This window comes from Bacillus rossius, chromosome 7 (genome assembly GCF_032445375.1).
Source record: "Bacillus rossius redtenbacheri isolate Brsri chromosome 7, Brsri_v3, whole genome shotgun sequence".
NCBI lineage: Eukaryota > Metazoa > Arthropoda > Insecta > Phasmatodea > Bacillidae > Bacillus > Bacillus rossius.
This window is the reverse complement of record NC_086335.1, coordinates 70,448,234-70,466,975: the sequence shown is the minus strand read 5'-3', so window position 1 is coordinate 70,466,975 and position 18,742 is coordinate 70,448,234. Positions and strand designations below refer to the sequence as shown.

General features: G+C 39.8%; 1 protein-coding gene across 1 annotated transcript; it reads left to right on the top strand.

Moving 5' to 3' along the window:
* Positions 1 to 13,552: 13,552 nt before the first annotated feature.
* On the top strand, positions 13,553 to 17,296 carry LOC134534500 (keratin-associated protein 6-2-like). The gene is made up of 2 exons (XM_063372978.1): positions 13,553 to 13,684; positions 16,658 to 17,296. Exons 1-2 carry the CDS (start codon positions 13,673 to 13,675, stop codon positions 16,937 to 16,939), a joined length of 294 nt encoding a protein of 97 aa, XP_063229048.1. The 5' UTR covers positions 13,553 to 13,672; the 3' UTR covers positions 16,940 to 17,296.
* The last annotated feature ends 1,446 nt before the right edge of the window (positions 17,297 to 18,742 follow it).

Here is an 18,742-nt window from a genome sequence, read left to right as displayed (position 1 = left end):
ATTTTCTTTGAATTATATATTTTTCTACTTTACTTATTTATGTTGTAACCTAAGCATTAAAAATGATAACCACTGATTTCTATTATTTTTAAGCAAAATATTACTTAGTATTCGATAACTATTTATTTGTTCGGCTTGAACAATAATCAATATATTAATATACATATTTCAAGATATTAAATATTGTGTGCTCTTTTATTTAAATTAACGTTCATTGTTATAAATAAATAATCAATCAGTTTTAAGAATAATGGTGATTTCACAAATTTGAATACTTACAAAATAAATTACTTTGTTTTTAACAGTCTGTTAAGTTAATAAATAATAAGAAACAACTTTTTAACATTTAAAAAATCCCCTTTTTAAAACAATTTAACACTATACCAAATAAAAAAATATTAAATTTTATATAGAAATATTTATATGTGATCGATGATATTGTATATTACACATAGAAGCAAATTTGGCTGACTACCAACAAGCTAAATGACTTTATTTTACTTTTAGATAATAATTTGATGTGTAATTAAAGTGAATTTCTCTGATTTTCGCTTCTCAAAATCATATTAGTTTGAACAATTTATCGATAGAGATTGTAAATGTTCCTCTCGCAGAAACAAATTCATTTCCAAGGTTAAAGTCTTCAATAAGTAGCCAGAATAGTAAATTCAAGGTATATCTTTCAAATACTAACGCAAATCTTGTTCAAAGAAATAAATAATGTAGGTATTTGTATTGCTAAGAGATCAAGCATAGTATAAATTTATTTAATAGAACAATATTAAGCTAATTATTTGACTAATCCTTCTCAGATTTTTCATGTGCATTCGCGGATCATGACAGTGTAAATACAGAATGAAATCATGTATGCAAACTTAAAGATTCTTCAGGGTAAAGTTATATATAGTTTTATAATTTAAGTTTAGGGACTTTATATTCTTTAACTTACATAAATATTTTTTTTTTTAATTTTTCTGTTTTTCATGAAACATTTATTTGCAAAAAAATATTAAAGTTCAAATATGTTGTTCATATCACACTAAAACCAATTTTACCCAAAAAAAATTACCCATCTTTATTTTTAATATTTTATTTCTCTGTTATTCGTAAAACATAATTACAGTAAAAATACATCGAATACATAGTTTTTAGTTAGTTGTAGTAGGTCTGGATTGTATACAATATTTACAAACATGAGAAGAGCCATGAACACCTACTTAATTACCAAAATAACTAACGTAAATAAAAATGATATTTTGAAGAGAAATTGATAAACCATACCATTTTTTATTTTATTTGTTTCTTTTTTTGCACCGTGTATTCGAGCCGTTCTATATAAGCCAATATACAAAAAGAAATATTCATATTATAACAACATTGCACTCAGTGAAATATTTTAAATGTGGACCAAGCTTTTTCTGGTTTGTTGCATGTAGGCTAAAAAAAAACATGATAAACAACGAATGTATGCCATTATAAAATGTGCACAGATTTATAAAATTTACTTCTGGCCCAAATATACGTATTGAGAGAGAGATAGAGCGGAGAGAACAGACGAAAGTTCGTGCTCATGGTCCAATACATTACTTACTCATTTGTAATTGTGTTTTATATTTATATATGACATTTTTGAGGAGTTATCTGTATGTCGTCTAGTAACGTGTATATATAAAGTATGTTTTCTATATAAAAAAATGCACCGCAATGACATATGGAGATAAAGTTAATCTTCACTTAATTATATCCAATTTTTTTTTGGTACGTTAAGGCCATCAGTTTTCTTACACGAGGCATATCAGAGCTATTGGCATACCATTGCTGCATCTGTGTTTCTGATAGTACAGGCTGAGCCCAGCAATGAAGGGGATCTGTCAGCCCGTGCGACTGTTGAGGAGGATGCGCAGGCGGACAGGTTCCCTCGCGAGGCAGACGAGGTGGCGCCTCACAGCAGGTAGGTCTCGTAGGGCAGGCCGTAGCTGAAGGAGTAGGCGTAGGGCGTGTAGTCCAGGCTGGTGACCAGCACCTGTCTGCGGGGCCTGGTGGGGTCTCCCTGGGCCCAGCAGGCCACCACGAGCCACACCAGCAGCGCGCACAGCACCTGGGGGGGCAGGTCACAACCTGTCTGTCCCCGTCCGCCTCGACCCCGCATGGCCTGGGCGCCGGGAGGCCATCTTCTCGCGGACGAGACGGCCGAACGCCCGATCGTTAGGGACCGGAAAAATTCGCGTATTCAATTACCTCTAGGATAGCCTCCATTATTATCCTCTGTACATCTCAAGTAAACACGCGCGTTCATTGGGTACCGAATCGTGAGGCGTCTCCACTCGGTAGCTCGTGATTCGACGCTCCTTTGGTCGATGGTCTCTCATTGGCCCAGAGAGCTCCAGTTGAACCGCGAGCCAATAGCAGAACCAGCAGAATTGTACACATTTTTGAATTTCAGCCTATCACGAAATGAATCCGCGAATTTTTCCGGTCTCTACCGATCGTGCATCTTCGGTTTTTTTTTTTGTTTATTGTGAAAGTTTAGGTTAGCTACATTATAAATACTTTAAATCATTGTGGACGGTCGATTTGGTTATGATAGCTACATTAAAGATACTGTGAAATCATGAAAACGGGTTTCCTAGCCCTGGATAGCTACATATTAAAAAAGTTATTTGCTGAGCAACCATAAAATGATTTTGCAGTATTTGTTAATGTAGCTATACTTTACCTAAAATAACCAAGCATCCACAATGTTTTAAAGTATTTATAATGAGGCTAACCTATCCTAATCGACCGCAAAATTTAATGCCACGCCGGTTTATACAATGAGATAGAACGGAAGAAAAAAAATTGCGAACATGAACTTCGGGGAACTTCGGGTGTGGCTCTCTCGTCTGTGAAATGATGGCTTCCCCTGGGCGTCGCACCTTTCCTTACGATTCTCCTACCGGCCTCAGATATCCACACGACTTCACAAGGATCGCAGTCTCTCTCGGCCACTGTGGGTTCTGACCAAGACCTTGCATCATTTTTATTTCAATTGATTATCTGCACCCAAGATTAAAATTATGTATTTGTTACCACGCCAAGAAAGTGTGACTTATAACGCGCGAATTTTTCAGGTCTCTAGTGATGTGTGATGTGATGTTCGTGCACACTCGGCCTCACTCCGCGTACCTGGAGCTTCATGTCGGACGCAGACGGCTCTTCTCAGCGGGACGGCGGCGATGCCTTGTCCGGCGACGGGACCAGCCGGGGCTTATATACGCGGGGGTCCAGGGCCGCAGCATCCCTGCCCTCGGGAGAGATCATCTCTGCCGCGGCAGGTGACATTTAGGCCCGGGGAGCCGGGTCGCAGGTCGCCGGCCGCCCTGCCCCGTCTTGCGCAAGGCCGGGCCGACGACACATTCCTCCGTGGGCTCGCGAGGAAGACCACTAGCCTGGTGGTGAAGACGTCGTCGGAACACACTCACCTGGTCGCCACACTCTCGAGACCCGGTCGGGACAAAGTCACGTGTGTGTCACCGGTAGAGACCGGAACAATTCGCGGATTCATTTCGTGATAGGCTAGAATCCAAAAACGTTTGCCTTTTTTACTGCATCATTGATTGGGCCACAGTTTATCTGAATGATACTCGGCCGATGAAAAACCTTTAACAAAAGAAGTATCGAATCACTAGCGTCACAGTTAACAGGTAACACGAGTCAATAGCCAATGAGCAAATGTAATTTTCCCGCGTGCATAGAGGATCATGGAGTGTATCCTACAGGTCATTGAAATCGCGAATTATTCCGGTCTCTAGTCACCGGTAATACTGGACAAGAAGTTAAACATATGTACATTCACCCGGGTTAACTTAACATCCCTGGCTGGAAATTCAATCCGGGACCTAACCACCGACAGCCAAAAAATATTTTTGACGTTTATCCATCAGTCACAGCTTGATAACGGATCTTGCCACCGATCCATCAGGAACAGCTGTTTCTAAAATCATAAAGTGATAATTCATTCTAAGAATTTCTTTGTCATACATTTATCAATGATTTCTTTTCATCAAGAAAAAGTGGCAAATATAAAACTACAAAATGTTGATTTAGTAAAATTAATATATTTAAATATATTATTTAAATTTTAAACGAGTTAGTAAAGTGAAATGATTAAAGCCTGGACAAATCCAAAAATATCGTTTTAACGGGGTTTGTTTCCATTGAACCAATCCATCAGTGGATCTGGATCAGTAATGGAGTTGAGAGTAACGTGAAATTCTGATAACTTGCATTTGCTTGCTGTAAAATGAGAGTATTTCACTGTTGCATCAGTTTAAAAAATACTGTTAAAACTCACAGATTCAAGTGGAGAATTTTGAAAATATTTTCAACACTTTATTACTTATATGTAGCAGTTACCACTATTTATAAAGTTAGTGTACAGGATCGACTGTAGCTAGGGTTGACCCCAAAAAGTCTTGTCAATCATCAAGAATAACAGGTATTTTCTTCGCCACTAATCGCTTTTAATCATACATTATGCTTAAAATATGTCAGAAACGAGCGAAGTTTGTTCAGAATGAATAAATCATTCAAAGATGAACGCGGTCGAGATAAATTCAAATGTCACTATTTTTCAGTATAAAATGTAATATGACCCTTTAGTAACATGACAAAGATTTGCGAATGATTCTTATAACAAAGTTATGAAATATCAGCTTTTTCAAAAATATTTTAATAAAAATATAAGTTTTATATTTCTATAATGTTAAATATAGAGATTCATAATTCTTTTTTCCTTAAAACTGTAAAAGTATAGTCCATGAGCAACAGCTTACATGTAATTGCCCGACTCCAGTCAAATTGTACAATTTGCACTAATTTTTATCATTCTTTAACAAAATGTATCTGTCAACAACCGTTGTTGCAATAACGTATTTATTACACTGATTTAACAAACATTTCCTTAAAAATATATGCAGGATATTACCAAAATATATTTCCTTGCGAAATAAGTTTTTCTTGTTCATGTCAATAGTTTTTAGCTGCAAGACATAAGTTTAAATATGTGGATGGTTGTGGTATATCTTAAATCGTTATTTTTTGACGTGATAATGTCTTATAAATCGATGAACGCCGGCTGCACGCACGAATAATTGTCACGTTCCGCCTGAGCCGAGCGTGCAAGAACCGGCCAACCACCGTGCGAGAAAATCTTCTATAATATCAAACAGGTTAAGGCGGGCTTTTTTAACTAATTTTTCGTGATTATATTTAAACAAATTAATTAAAAGTAAATTTGAAAAATCTGTAAATAATTATTTAAAATTAAAAAGTATGCAATTTTATCATCAATTTTTCTTATGACGTTATCACGTAAAATTATCGTCCGTAAACCGACTTTACAGACAACCTCCTTTTTTTTTGTACATGAATTATTTTTAATAAATATATTAGTCATTATGTATAGCAAATGTGAAACTAACGTGTAAAAGAAAAAAAACCTTTTGCCAAATCTATCATTTTTTAATAAGGAAACGTTTGAAGTTTGTTAACTAAGGAAGAAAACAAAAAAAAATTAGGAAAGTTCTAATTTAAAGAGAATTAAATAATCTTCGACGTCAGTTGATTTGATTTCGCCGTTAATGAGGTTGGAGACCCTTATTACATTTGTGCTTACGAAGTAATTGCGGAGATGTGAATGCGGGAAAATTTTCGGTGATTAACCAATAATTAACGTGAAGGTTCTGCGTGTGTGCGTCGGACCCCAGGGACAGGACCGGTGGGTCGCGAAGGACGAACAGACTCCGCGGCGGGCTACGCGCGCGTCCTTGCGGGCAGCTCGCGTGAGAGGTCCTGGGAGGCAGGACGCGTGCAGGATCACGCACGACCAGGAGGTCCTGGGACAGGACGTCCGGCGCTGCTGGGGTGGTGACCTCGGGGCAGCACCAGGTCTTCTGCGCCTGCTCGACCCAACTGTCGGCCTGGCGGTCCTTGGCACTCTCCGGTCTGCAAGCGTCCTGTAGTGACGTCATAACTAGAGACCGGAAAAAATTCGCGAGTTCATTTCGCGATAGGCTAAAATACAAATCTTTATACCTCAGCGCTGCCTATGCCACTGGCTCACAACTCACCTGGGTGACTCTGGGCCAATGAGAAACAACCCGAACGAAGCTTTATCGAATCACAGGCTGCTACGCTGGGACGTCTCACACGACAGCAGCCAATGAGTGGGTGGCATTTGACCGAGTGTACGTAGAACTGTGGAGTTCATCCTGCAGGTCATTGAACCCGCGAATTTTTCCTGTCCCTACCTATGAAAAGAGAGGGAAGTAACTATCAACTATCGTGACCCCTTCACAGCTTGGAAATAAAAAATGACGTATAATGTTGTATAATTATTTTTTTAAAATGTAAATAGGATGTAATATTTAGTAAAGCTTATCCTAAGTCTTAGTTCAGGAATAAATTATTCTGAATTTGATGCATTTTAAAATCTTCGGGTGAGGAGACTAATTAGAGAAGCACTAAGTATATGATGAACATTAAAACAAATGAATATTTTTAATCATAGAAAAAAATTGTATTGATTTCCCCGTTCTTTCATCGAAATTGAAGAAAAACGAACCCAAAAAACATGTAATCAACAACATACGTGCTTCGTTTTCAGCACTGATGTGTCATCGTCAACACTGATAGGCGAAATAAGGTTAATTCCTAATCACTCGTGCAATCAGTGACGACAAAGTAGTTCCGCGCGAGGCACGTCAGCGCCGCTTGTGAAGTAGGTCGCTTGTACGGGAGATTGGTGGGGAGGGGGGGGACGCGCGTGCAAATGAGGCCTGCGGCGACCGCCACAGCCCAGTTCATTGATTTGCGATTATCTGTCGGGCGGCGCGTGTTGCCGGCGAGTGAGTGTTTGCCCCATTTCACCGCGATTATCTGCTGCTGCAGGGCGCTACCATCGCAGCCCAGACGAGGCGGACACCGGGACATGGGCGGGCGAAGAACAACAGCTCAGCTCTTTGTGCTGGGATCAGCCTCGGTTCCGGCAGTGAAGCAAACATTCCATAGCCCGGCTTATAACACATCGCTGCAGTCTACGACATTATTCCATATATTATTAGCAAAGTGTTGACATGCTCGCACTTACACTAATTTTAGTCGTCGGCACATTAGCTCTTTATGGCTGATTAAAATTTAATTTCATAAAATCAAGTAAAGTCTAGTGTTTTCACACATTTAAGAATTCTAGAATATTTTACATAGGTTTAAACTCTTTATTTCTGTTCAACATTAAAGTTCTTTAATGGTTTCACGTTAAAACAATTTAGTAGATAAAAATTTTTATGAATAGGTATGTATAGTTATTTAATATATAACAGTTTGAAACAGGATGGCCTTTAAAAAGGGCCATGAAAATTTCGCGAATAGATCCCGAGAGTAGCTGGAAGTTAAAACACTGTAGCATCGTCTGTGTTTCGTGATTGGGTGAGTTACTTTGGGGTGCATGTCGATTGTTACAACAACCAATCACACTTATTCAGTGTGGAAGCAAACTCGTCCTTAGTTCAAATAAGGCAACGACTTCTCTCGCAGACGGCCGCTAATCACAAGGAAGAAACTGCTGGTGTGGGTATACCTTGTTGCAGTCTAGTAGGCGTTCAGATTTTTTCGCGAAAATTTCCTGCCCCTACCTATAAATTATTTATTGCGTCCCGTACTTGCATGCTGCTAAGAAGATGTTTAAACAAATTGAAAAAAAAACTTAAGTAGAAAAAAATTCAAACTTAAAAACTCCCAATTATAAATGCAAATGATACTCACAAATAACTTAAATAATGGGATACGTAAAATATTGTTTCGCTGTGTTGTTTCAATTTGTTTATTTTTTTTTACTTATGGCTGCAGTTAAACCACTTTTAAATCACTCATGAAAGAAAGAAAAACGTATGCCAATGATATATAATCATTTATTCCACGATTTCGAAGCACGTGTTAACAACATAAATGTCATGAGGAATGCAGTGTCTCAGCGGCGAGTCTGCAGAACAACCAGCAGCCTGGAGCATCAGCAAGGTGAGACACTGGCGGTGGTGAGTGTGGCAGTCCAGGCAGCGAAGTAGCCATTGTTGGGGAAGACATTCGAGTAGCGTGAGTATATGCGGTAGGATTAGCATCATGAGTTGCTTCAGGTACCTTTACACAAAATGCAGTTTGGTCTATGTTTTACAATTTTAGTTAATAAAAGCAGTAAATTTTTTCTTAACCACTTCTACATGGACAAATAAATTGAGCTCGATGAAGATACTTGGTCGAATCGTGGACACATATAATCTCGTCGATAAGGACCGATGAACTTTCGACAGGAAAGGATTTTTTCTTTTTCTTCTAAAGCATTTTTATTACAGAGTCTAAGGATACCAGTAGCTGCTACAGGCGGCTAAACCGGGTCTCGAGAGGGGTTTGTAGTATCCACCGTAGAACTCGTAAAGGGTTGATAGCCAGGCTGTTCATAGGGCTGGAGGACGGGAAAATGAGGCAAACACTGGGAGAAGTTAAAAGGTTGTGTAGAGCCAGCAGAAACCACTGTTGTTTTGTTTTTCTTCAGGTATAGACGCTGGAGTTGTACGAAGAGAAAGCTGGAAGAGTATCAGGAGCGGTAATGTTCTGTTCTATAAGAGAATATTCAGGAAGGGATTAAGAGATAATTCCAGTAGCAATCGCCGTAGAAAAACTAGTAGTATGGGTAGTTTGAGGGGTAGTAGGAGGATAGGTATTAATAGAAGAGGAGGCTCAGCAAGAGGGGTACACTTCTGTTCTACAGGTGCCGGGCCAAGGGCGGACGGAGCTAGGAGTACTCGCCGAAGGGGTAGTAGGAGGGGTAGTAGGCGGGGTAGTAGGAGGGGTAGTAGGAGGGGTAGTAGTCAGGGTAGTAGGAGAGGAACTGCTGCGGCAGGAGCCCCGGCCAGGCCCGCCGGAGCCCGGGAGAGAAGCGCGCCGCGGTGACAGTCACGTGCGACAGCGAGGTGGGGGTGACGTGGACGCCGTGGCCGAAGCCGACGCCTGTCAGCGTCCCGACGCCCTCCGAGGGGTGGTCGGCGGCCTGCAGTCCCGCGGCGCACAGCAGCAGCAGCGCGGCGACCTGTAGACACAGACTCTGCGTCATCGGCTGCTCCAACACCCTCCCGGTCAACAGCAGGGAGCGAACCCTCACAGTTCTGTTAACTAAAAGCTCTGGAATGTTTAAACAAGAGAACTGGAAGCTACTCGCACCCTACCCTATTAGGGCGCATATGTGGGAGGGGAACGCGAGATCGCCGGCACTAAGGTCGGAATAATCTGCCCCCTAAACCTCCTAGCATCCCCTCGACAACTGAGCAGCTGGGTAGCTAGCCCGACGGCACCAGGCATCGACCAACTCCTGAACTGAAACATTGGAGAATTCAACTCATAAACGTTTCACCATCTCTCAACATTTTCGGTACACAGCCAAATAACATAAGAGTGATTTTAGTCTATTCAAGTAGCACTTTTCACATAGGTATTTGCACAAATGTACCGAACGTGGTAGAGAAGGTCTGATTAACTTTCACTGCATTCAACGAAACAACTTGCTCGTTCTCTGGGTGACTGAAGGTCCCGGAGTTATTGGTGACACGTAGAAAGTCTGCGTTTCCTACAAGGGCCTTGGTTCAATACCACTGCATTGATTAGCATAACTGCCCAGTTACAAGAAGTAGGGAAAACCTTCTTTAAAGTGCATGTACGATAGGACCTTACACGGCCCGGTAAGGCTAACGCTAAGATGTTAATTTCAAATATATTGCTACGAGGGCCTAAATTGACGTAGATTTGTGTAGCTACAGAATATAAACCATTAAACCATCGCACAAAATAATAAACCCGATTGTGAAGAAAACTAGCAGCGCCCCACGCCAATAATTTTCATTTTCCTGGTTTTCTCTGAAAAATTATGGACGTAAATGGGAAATGAAGAATTAGAAATTTTATGAACACGTATTTTAATACGTTGGTCATTTTGATTTCATATTAAAATTTTTAACATTCATAAAAGTTACCTGGGAAAAATTTTCCAGGATATTATAAATATTTTTTGAGATAAAAGCCCGCTCAAGACATCGGGGCCCGACAAGTTCTCTGCACCGTCCGCAACCTATTCTCCGTCATTTTAAAGTCAGAAAACAGTCATCAATCCAGCCCTGGACAAAAAGCAAAGCGGACCACGAGTCCAAGTGCCCAACCCCCGCATGGTAGACTCCTCTGCTCTGTCCAACTCTTCATCCAGACCATCCTCTGTCTCCTGCATCCTCCTACACTTAATGCATACCCATTGAATCCCGCATGTAAGTGCCCAGGGTTTTCCCTGTGTCCATGCAGGTTTTACCTGGGACCAACTTAACTAGTTATAGTCTAGATATATGAGTGAGGGTAGTTAGTCATGGCATCAATATTGCTCTCTGGCACACGGTGCATGAGACCATTCTCTCCATGGTTAATCCCGGCATGACTAGGAGTATAGGCTTCGACCTGAGACGCACCTAGGTCCCTCCCTAACCCGGACCCCCCCCCCCCTCCTCCCTTCACCAAATACGCTTTGTTTTAGTTAGGATAAGGAAAAAATATTTTACAAGAATGTTTCACGAAAACGCTTTATTAAAATTCGTCCTTGAAATTTTACTCCCATCACGCCCAAAGAAGTTTCTATTAAAAAAAATGTAATAAATATCAGATGTGGATTTCAGCTGGTAAAGAACTTAATATGCAAAATTTCCGTATCTATAGTGAAAGCCTTTCTTAGTTTGCTCCAAAAAATATAAATTATATTTTCGAAAAACACCAACCACAACCGACAGGTGATTCCTCCCAAAAATTTTAAAACGAAAACATATTTTCTATCTTTCCCTTACAGTGATTTTCAAGGGAGGCACTTATGTGCCATTACAAAATCAATTTCATAACACTTTGTTAAAGAAATTTCATAATATACTTGGTACTAAGCATTTAAATGGTGAATAATGTTTCTGCTATCGGAATTTTTATTCGCGTGAGAACATAATTGACAAAATATCATTATATTTTATTAATTAAATTATGGTTCCACATCTTAATATCGCACACAGCTTTTATCCGTTAAGCTGGGACAGATTTTTGATGAAATATTATTAACAAGTACGTTTAAACCAACAAAAATGGTCGTCTAATATTGGGTCAAGCGTTGTACAATGTTGTACAAACATGTCATTTGACATCACAAATTACACATATGTTAAAGGGAGTTTTTGGAACCTCGCGCATTGTGTATAGAGGGCGTTGCCTACTCTTCAGGCCAAAAACACTGAGCGTTTGACACATAATGTTCGCGGTTTATTTTCTCTCGGTAAAATCATAGCAAAGCTTTCAAAATTTAAAACTCTTTAAATTAAATGGTAAGTTGGACAATGGGCATGTAAAAAATGAAATATGTACTGATCACAATGAATGTTTTCCGCGCACACGAGACATAGTGACTGCAATGAAATAAGCGCCCACAGAGTGTGTTGAGCCTAGCTTCCAGCCAACACGTGGCAACTGGTAATCTGCAATTACCGCGGCAGCGCAATTAAGCCCGCGTCGCTTAGTTTCGGCTCCATTTCGCAAATTCCGCTTTTTTTCCCCCGCAGTCCGTGTGTCGCAGGCGGCTGCCCCTGGCGGGTATGTGTCCACTCGGACAGTGTCGGGCTGCAGGGATGCGCGACTGCAAAATTATCCTGAAACGACCCTGCCTATTAGTTCACCATTGCTAACTCCGTGGCACGTTGTAATCGCTCCAAAAGTATGCTATCAATAATTGACATTTATTTTTTTAGCATCAACACCTGCCAGCACCGATATTTCACTTCACGTTTGGTTCAAAAGTTCCACAAGTTTTTTTCCGTGATAAATAGATTTTAAGCCATTGCAAAATTAACGCTTCATTTATCTCATGTTTATCAGCTATATTTTTTTTATAAATCTCTTTTAACCCAGTGCAAGGAAATATACGTCATTACAACCTTTGACTTGCTTAAATTATTTCTCACCATTATTTTTATTTTAGTTATAAAGTACTAAAAAACAAAATTACGGGGAAAAAAATCTTCAAGCAAGTAAAGGTTTGTTGAATGTTGATAAACCGACACACGTTAGAATTGCAGTATCTAAGTCATTTTCGTACACAAAAATACTAACACTTTTTGATTGATTGGAAAATCTTACCTTCGTTTCCATTTCTTTCTTCTTCGACGTCGTTGCTCTGAAGCGTGTGTGACTACCGACACTTCGTGAGAGTGTGTCGGTATTTATACGTCGTGGATTCCACCAGGTGATTTACAGGAGAATGCCAGGATTTTACTCTCAACTCTTGAACCTTTTTATGGGCCCGAGAATGAAGGATTGGCTTGTTCGGGATTGCATTTTGAGGGTCGTGATTCTTCATGTGAAACGTGTTTGCATTCAACGTCCGGGGATATTTCTCACGGGCAATAAACGATTGTGGCAGGCAATACCCTCACAACTACTTCTAACAAATTACAACCCACTCACTTTCACAGGGAAAAAACTCATTATCTAATATTGATTGTTCACCAATTTTCTAAATTACTTTTTATAAAATCAATTTAAAAACTCATATCAAGCTAATTAAATTTAGTAAATATAAAATGTATGTTTTAATTTACACTGAAATTAAATTTAATATATATTTTTACCTCTTAAAGATAATTAAGTAAATATGAAGGCAACAGTAAAATAAGTTTGTTTCAACCAACGATTTAGATTTAAAGGAAGTTTAAGTACCATCAGTGAATCAAATTCTTCACTGAAATACTGAATACATTTTTCTGGCTTTCCAAATAACTATTTCCAAAAAATATATTCTGACAAAGTTAAGTTTTAACCTATTAAAATGTAAGTAGTTTTTATTACCACGAGATTTTTATATGGAAGTTGTACATTTTTATTATCGGTTTATTCTCACTTGACAATGTATAAAAGTTTGTAATCAATGCTTGTACTACGTCTGAGAACAGGTGTGGTTCGGGGATCACTAAGTTTTCGGACGTCTCGTCTCTGTGAACTGCTGCGTGGCGTAAACAGTGAATCCTCTTTAATCACCTTCACACGTGTCTCTACAGTTATAAGTCTACAAGCTTGATACTGCCGGGACCACCATCTCGTGAGACGCATGCCAGGAGAAATAGCACCACCGGCCTCAACCGACGTCCGCTCCGAGTAGTCCACTCCGAGTAGTCTGCTCCGGATATCCTGCCCCGAGTAGTCTAATGCAAGTTGCCTGCCCCGAGTAGTCAACTCAGAGTATCCAGCCCCGAGTAGCCAGCCCCGAGTAGCCCGCCCCTAGTAGGACGTGCCGGCCGACTGCGCAGCGCGGCCTCAGGGGGCGGCGCCCCGGGACGCGTGTGTCGGCAATGACCCACAGGCGGCGGTCCGCACGCGACCACAGGCGTGCCCAGTGCGCGCGACGACCCCTGCTTCCCGTCGCGTGGGTATAAGTAGTCGGCCCGACTACCCCGCAGACATCAGTCAGCGACCTGCAGTCCGGCACCCACCAGCAGACATCAGTCAGCGACCTGCAGTCCGGCACCCACCAGCAGACATCAGTCAGCGACCTGCAGTCCGGCACCCACCTGGAGTCAGCATGAGGACCTTCGTGAGTACTGTCGCCCCAGTTCTTGCTCTCCTGGACTAGCTCGTAGCATAGCATAACCATATTTCATTTTATACTATCCGAGTCATTAAATAATTGTTTTTTATCAACTCATAAGACAAATTTTATATCAGTCCTAGCACATACTGATAGCGTTAAATCACGTGGTATTCAGTTTCTGATTTTCCTCTTAAAATCATTTATTTTTTGTACATCATTTCATATTAATAAAACAATGTTTTCGTAAAACACTGAAAAACTCAGGTTTCTATTGTTTTGGAAAAACAAATTTTTATTGATTTAGTACACGATATACCAAAAAAAAAAGTTTTAAGAAGAATGCTAGGTACATACAAGCAGTTAAACCAATACTGTATACTACATGATTTCATGCTTTCAGTACGTGTTTGGATTGACAGGAATTTTGCTTATAAGTAGATAAACACCGTTTATTAATGACTTGTTTAGGAGACAAAATCATGTAGTGAACCACTATAGGTGGTAAAACTATGAATCAACAAGCTGAAAAACTCGGATTTGCCCGGGATAAACACATCATAATACAAGGAACATCACTACGAGTTTCAAGTCTGTAGGACATACACTTGAAAAACGGGACATTTTTATTTTTAAGTCCCATTGATTGCACAATCTCGGTCCATCAACGCTACGCATAAGCTAAACATGGATGCAAACATTCAGCTTCATTTTTTGGGAAGGCAGGTAATTTCTAGGCAAGACGTGATGGACGCACCAAACAATAGCGCGTTATAAATTCAAGGCCACATCATCTATTGACGAAGTTCCCAACTAAACTGTTATGAGCGCCTTTAGTTCGCTAGAAGCCACGATATTCACTAAGTAGATGGGTTTCACAAAGGAAACGTATAAGAAGTTGCCAGACCTTCATATATGGCCGTGTGGCGGACATAGAGAAATTACACAAAATTTCACAGTTTGTGTATCTATGACCTACCTGCTATGATTTTCTATTATAAAACTGATTTTTTGCCTTTTGCACTCTTTTAAGGATAGAACTTCATATTTATATTTAGTCTATGTCACTCTCCGGCCCATAAACTATCTATATGCAAAAAATTATGTCGATCCGTTGATCCGTTGCTGCGTGAAAGAAGGACGCACAGACAAACTCACTTCGCATTTATTATATTAGTAGGGATTTGAAACTACGTGCAAAAACACAAAATATTATGAGTAAAATAATTTAGGATGCTGCTTCCTTGAGACCTCTTTAACAGCGATGTTTGTTTAAAGGATAACCCTCAATCGGCCATGCTGAGATGCGTTGAACAGTCGTAACATTTTCATGGAGTTACTTCGTGGATCCAGGTCAACACCTTGATTCGAAGGCCCATAGGGAGATTGACAAGTTTCCACCGAGACGAGGCTACCAGAGTCCCAACCTGGAATCACTCCAACTTCAGCAAAACAACCAATCGGATGAGCGCTAAGAGCCAAAGGTCCAGTCAGTTGCGACTGAGTTCCGTTCACGCCAGTGCCTTAGGGCAAACTCTTCGAAATTGCTTCAAACCGCTTTTTTTTTTTTGGCTATGGAACAGTTCTGGAAAATTTTAAAGTTTAATTCAGCTGGTCTGCAGCAGTTTTAACAACTTCGCTCTAGGATTTCAGTGAGTTGAGGTGGTCTGATTCTGGACTCTCCCAGTGGCCCACTAGTTGCTGAAGATTGGCCTTGGAGTAGTCGCATTATTTCAAGATATAGCGATTGCAATCAAAAATTAAATTCTTGCTATATGTAGTTCTCTACATAGGTATATAGCTAAAAAACTTAAAGAATTACTAAGACGGTTTTTCTACCCCCCCCCCCCCCCCAATTCCTTTCACTTACAGTCAAAGTACAGTGATAGTCCCCACTGTCCCTAGTAGGCCAATCCTCTGCGGTATTAACAACATTAAAATAAATTTAATTTAAACTACAACATAAGTTAGACCTGCTATTGTACCAGAAGGATGTAAACCCAAAACATTTTTGCCTAAAGAAACAGCATACAAAAAATTTAAGAAGGACCTGAAGTAATTATTTGTTGGTAAATAAAAATATTAAACTTGGCTTTATTTGATTTTACGTTAAGTATGCAAAAAAAATAAAATATTTAAATATATAATGATTGGAACGTCTAACAAACGAATTTTTTTTAATAAATAGCAAATAATGGGTTTATAGGAGCTAAATGTCTTAAAATTTCAAATATTGTTTTTAAAAAATACACAGAAGGGAATAACAACAAATCTTTTTGAAACTCTAGTAAATTTATTTGCTTTTGTTGTTAGTTTGAGTGCTGACCAAATGTTGTACGCCAATTAGTGGCAATCATTTAGACAGGTGGACTTTATTTTACGGAATTTTACCTGTAATTTGCCAGAGGATGAAAAATGTTAAACTGTAAACTAAACTAAAACAAAATATGGTCTAAAAGAACAAAACTTGAAGTTCAATTAATCCTCTTCTTCAAATATTTTTGACACCCTGTGGCTGGAATGTCCAGTAGAGATCTCAGACGTAGATCTGACGCCCAGTGGTGAAGTGAGAGCGGAGCACTGACGGAATGAGTGGTTGGTGGAAAAGGGAGTGGCCGAGAAAACCCACGTGTGAACGACAACATCCGTCACGTCTACCGTCTTTCAGAGTTCCATCCCCGAAGAGTCACTCAAATATTCTGAAGCTGCCCGGGTTCTCAGTGCTTGTCGCGTCGAACGCGAAGATTCCGCCGACATTTCGGTCGACCTTGCACTCGCCATCTTCAGGTTAGCTGGTGTACTTACTGAAGTTGGTGACCGAAACGCCTGTGAAATCTTCGCCTTTGAGGTGGCTGGAACCCAGAAGCCGAGCAACTTCGGACAGCCTGATCCGTATTACTGAAACACTGTTTCCGCTGAAAGCAATAATTAACTGTCTGTGTTGTATTGACGTTATCGGGATGTTGTTCCTGTTGGCAGGTGATCGCAGTTCTGCTGGCGGCTGGCGTCTTGGCGCAGGAGGCGGACAAGGACGGCGCGAAGAGGGTGGACAAGAGAGGGCTGTACGGCCTGGGCTACGGCGGCTACGGCGGCTACGGCGGCTACGGCGGCTACGGCGGCTACGGTCTGGGCTACGGCCTCGGCTACGGCTACGCCTCGCCCTTGTACGTGTCCCCGCTGCACTCCTACTACGGCTACGGCCACGGGCTGGGCTACGGCTACGGACACGGCCTGGGCTACGGCTACGGACACTACTGGTGACACCTGGGACGGACGTCTGCTTGATAACTGACCACACGGAACAGAATGTCGTCTGTCGAGGCTTCAATAACCACCACTAGCAGAATTTTCTTTTGTGACGATTCACCCTGTCCTACCATCCAGAATTTATGAAATTTTATGCTGTCCATATCACTGATATCTCACTTTTCTACAAAAAAAATGTTCTAATTAAATCATATGTTTATTATATGTTTTACAGAATTAAATTTTTGATTCATTATGTATGGATCTTTCCAATGGCAATAAATAAAATGTTATGTCAACAGTGAATTTTTTTTGTTGATATTTTGTAAAAGTTATGAGTACTGGAATATAATAAAAGTGATTTAACTAATATTCATTTTTAGTTTTTCTCTCTCCTGTGTCTAGCGTCGCAAAATGTGCGTTCATGATCAGCCCTCTGGGCTCGAGGCTGCAGTCGTAATCAGAGTTACAGTTACGTCCCGTATTCACGGACCAGACCAGTGCGACTGCGTCCGTGGACAAGGCAAGCTCGTAACGTCTTACGTAGCAACGTAACACAGTCGCTCGCCTTTGTCGTGAGTGATGGGCCAGTGAGGAACAGCGAAAAATATGGATATTATATTACAATTATTAAATTTCCTTCTTGATATTTCCAATTGCCTATTAGTAAAAAAAATACGTTATAATAAGTGGTTCATTGAAAATTGTCCGAAGTGACGAAATTTTCTTTGAAATCTTTTAATTTTGTTAGTTAAAATGTGTCACAACAATCTCTAATTAAAACACGATTTTTTTTGAGACTTTGTCTGGCACGTAAAAAGACGATGAGCCAATTAAGAGGAGATCTGACTAACCGACTTCGTCTGGAACTAATTATTGATTTCCACGTCACACCAAGAAATTATAAAGTTTTCTACTCGGGGGAAACTTTTGTAAACTTTATGAGTTTCAAAATAGAAGTTACTCTGGCAAGAGACCAAAAACAATTTATTTTCTAAATTGAAAGACATGGATATCAACCCAACTTCGAAGTTAAAAATTCTCATTTGACGAGTTATTGGTTACTTCACTTTCTGGAGTTTAAGTAAATAGGCAAATTATGTTTTTGTTAATTATTAAAATTGTCTATTTAGTTTAATATATGTTCTCAGTAAACTTCTTGCATCGTTTCAAAATATTAAGAATTTTTTTCAGTAAAATATTTAGAGACGTATGTGCAAAAGCAACGGCAATGGCCAATCAACTAAACACAATTAGTACACTCGTTTAAAATACTTACATGGATATTTACAATCATATCCAATGAGATAAAAGCACGTTTTATAACAGTAAGTTAAACTATGACCTACAACTTAATATTTCGTAAAAAGCATAGCTCAGAAAAACCTCTGCTTTCAACAGCTGAACTCTTTCTTCGGTTTGTATGTTTGACTGTATACGAATAAGTTATCTCGGTTCGTGTGACAGCCAACTGTTATTTTTGATAAGAAGTAAAACAGTGATTTAAAAATAATCTAGTAATACTGTTAGTTAAACCAACGAACAAACAAAATCTTCACGATATTCGTCATGTTGTCTTTAGTACGCTTGACGAAAGAACTCATCAATCCACTAAATAAAACAAGTTTATGTAATGCATCAAGAACATTTATTGATCTTTCACACCAAGAATATTTATGCCTATCAATAACCGATCAAACAGTATATAAAAACTGTATTTGAACTTCATAGATAAAAATAGCAGTGTTAATTTAGTTTCATGATTTAACGATTTGTATTCTTCGAGGTCATCAGACATGGACACCTCAAGTAATTTTT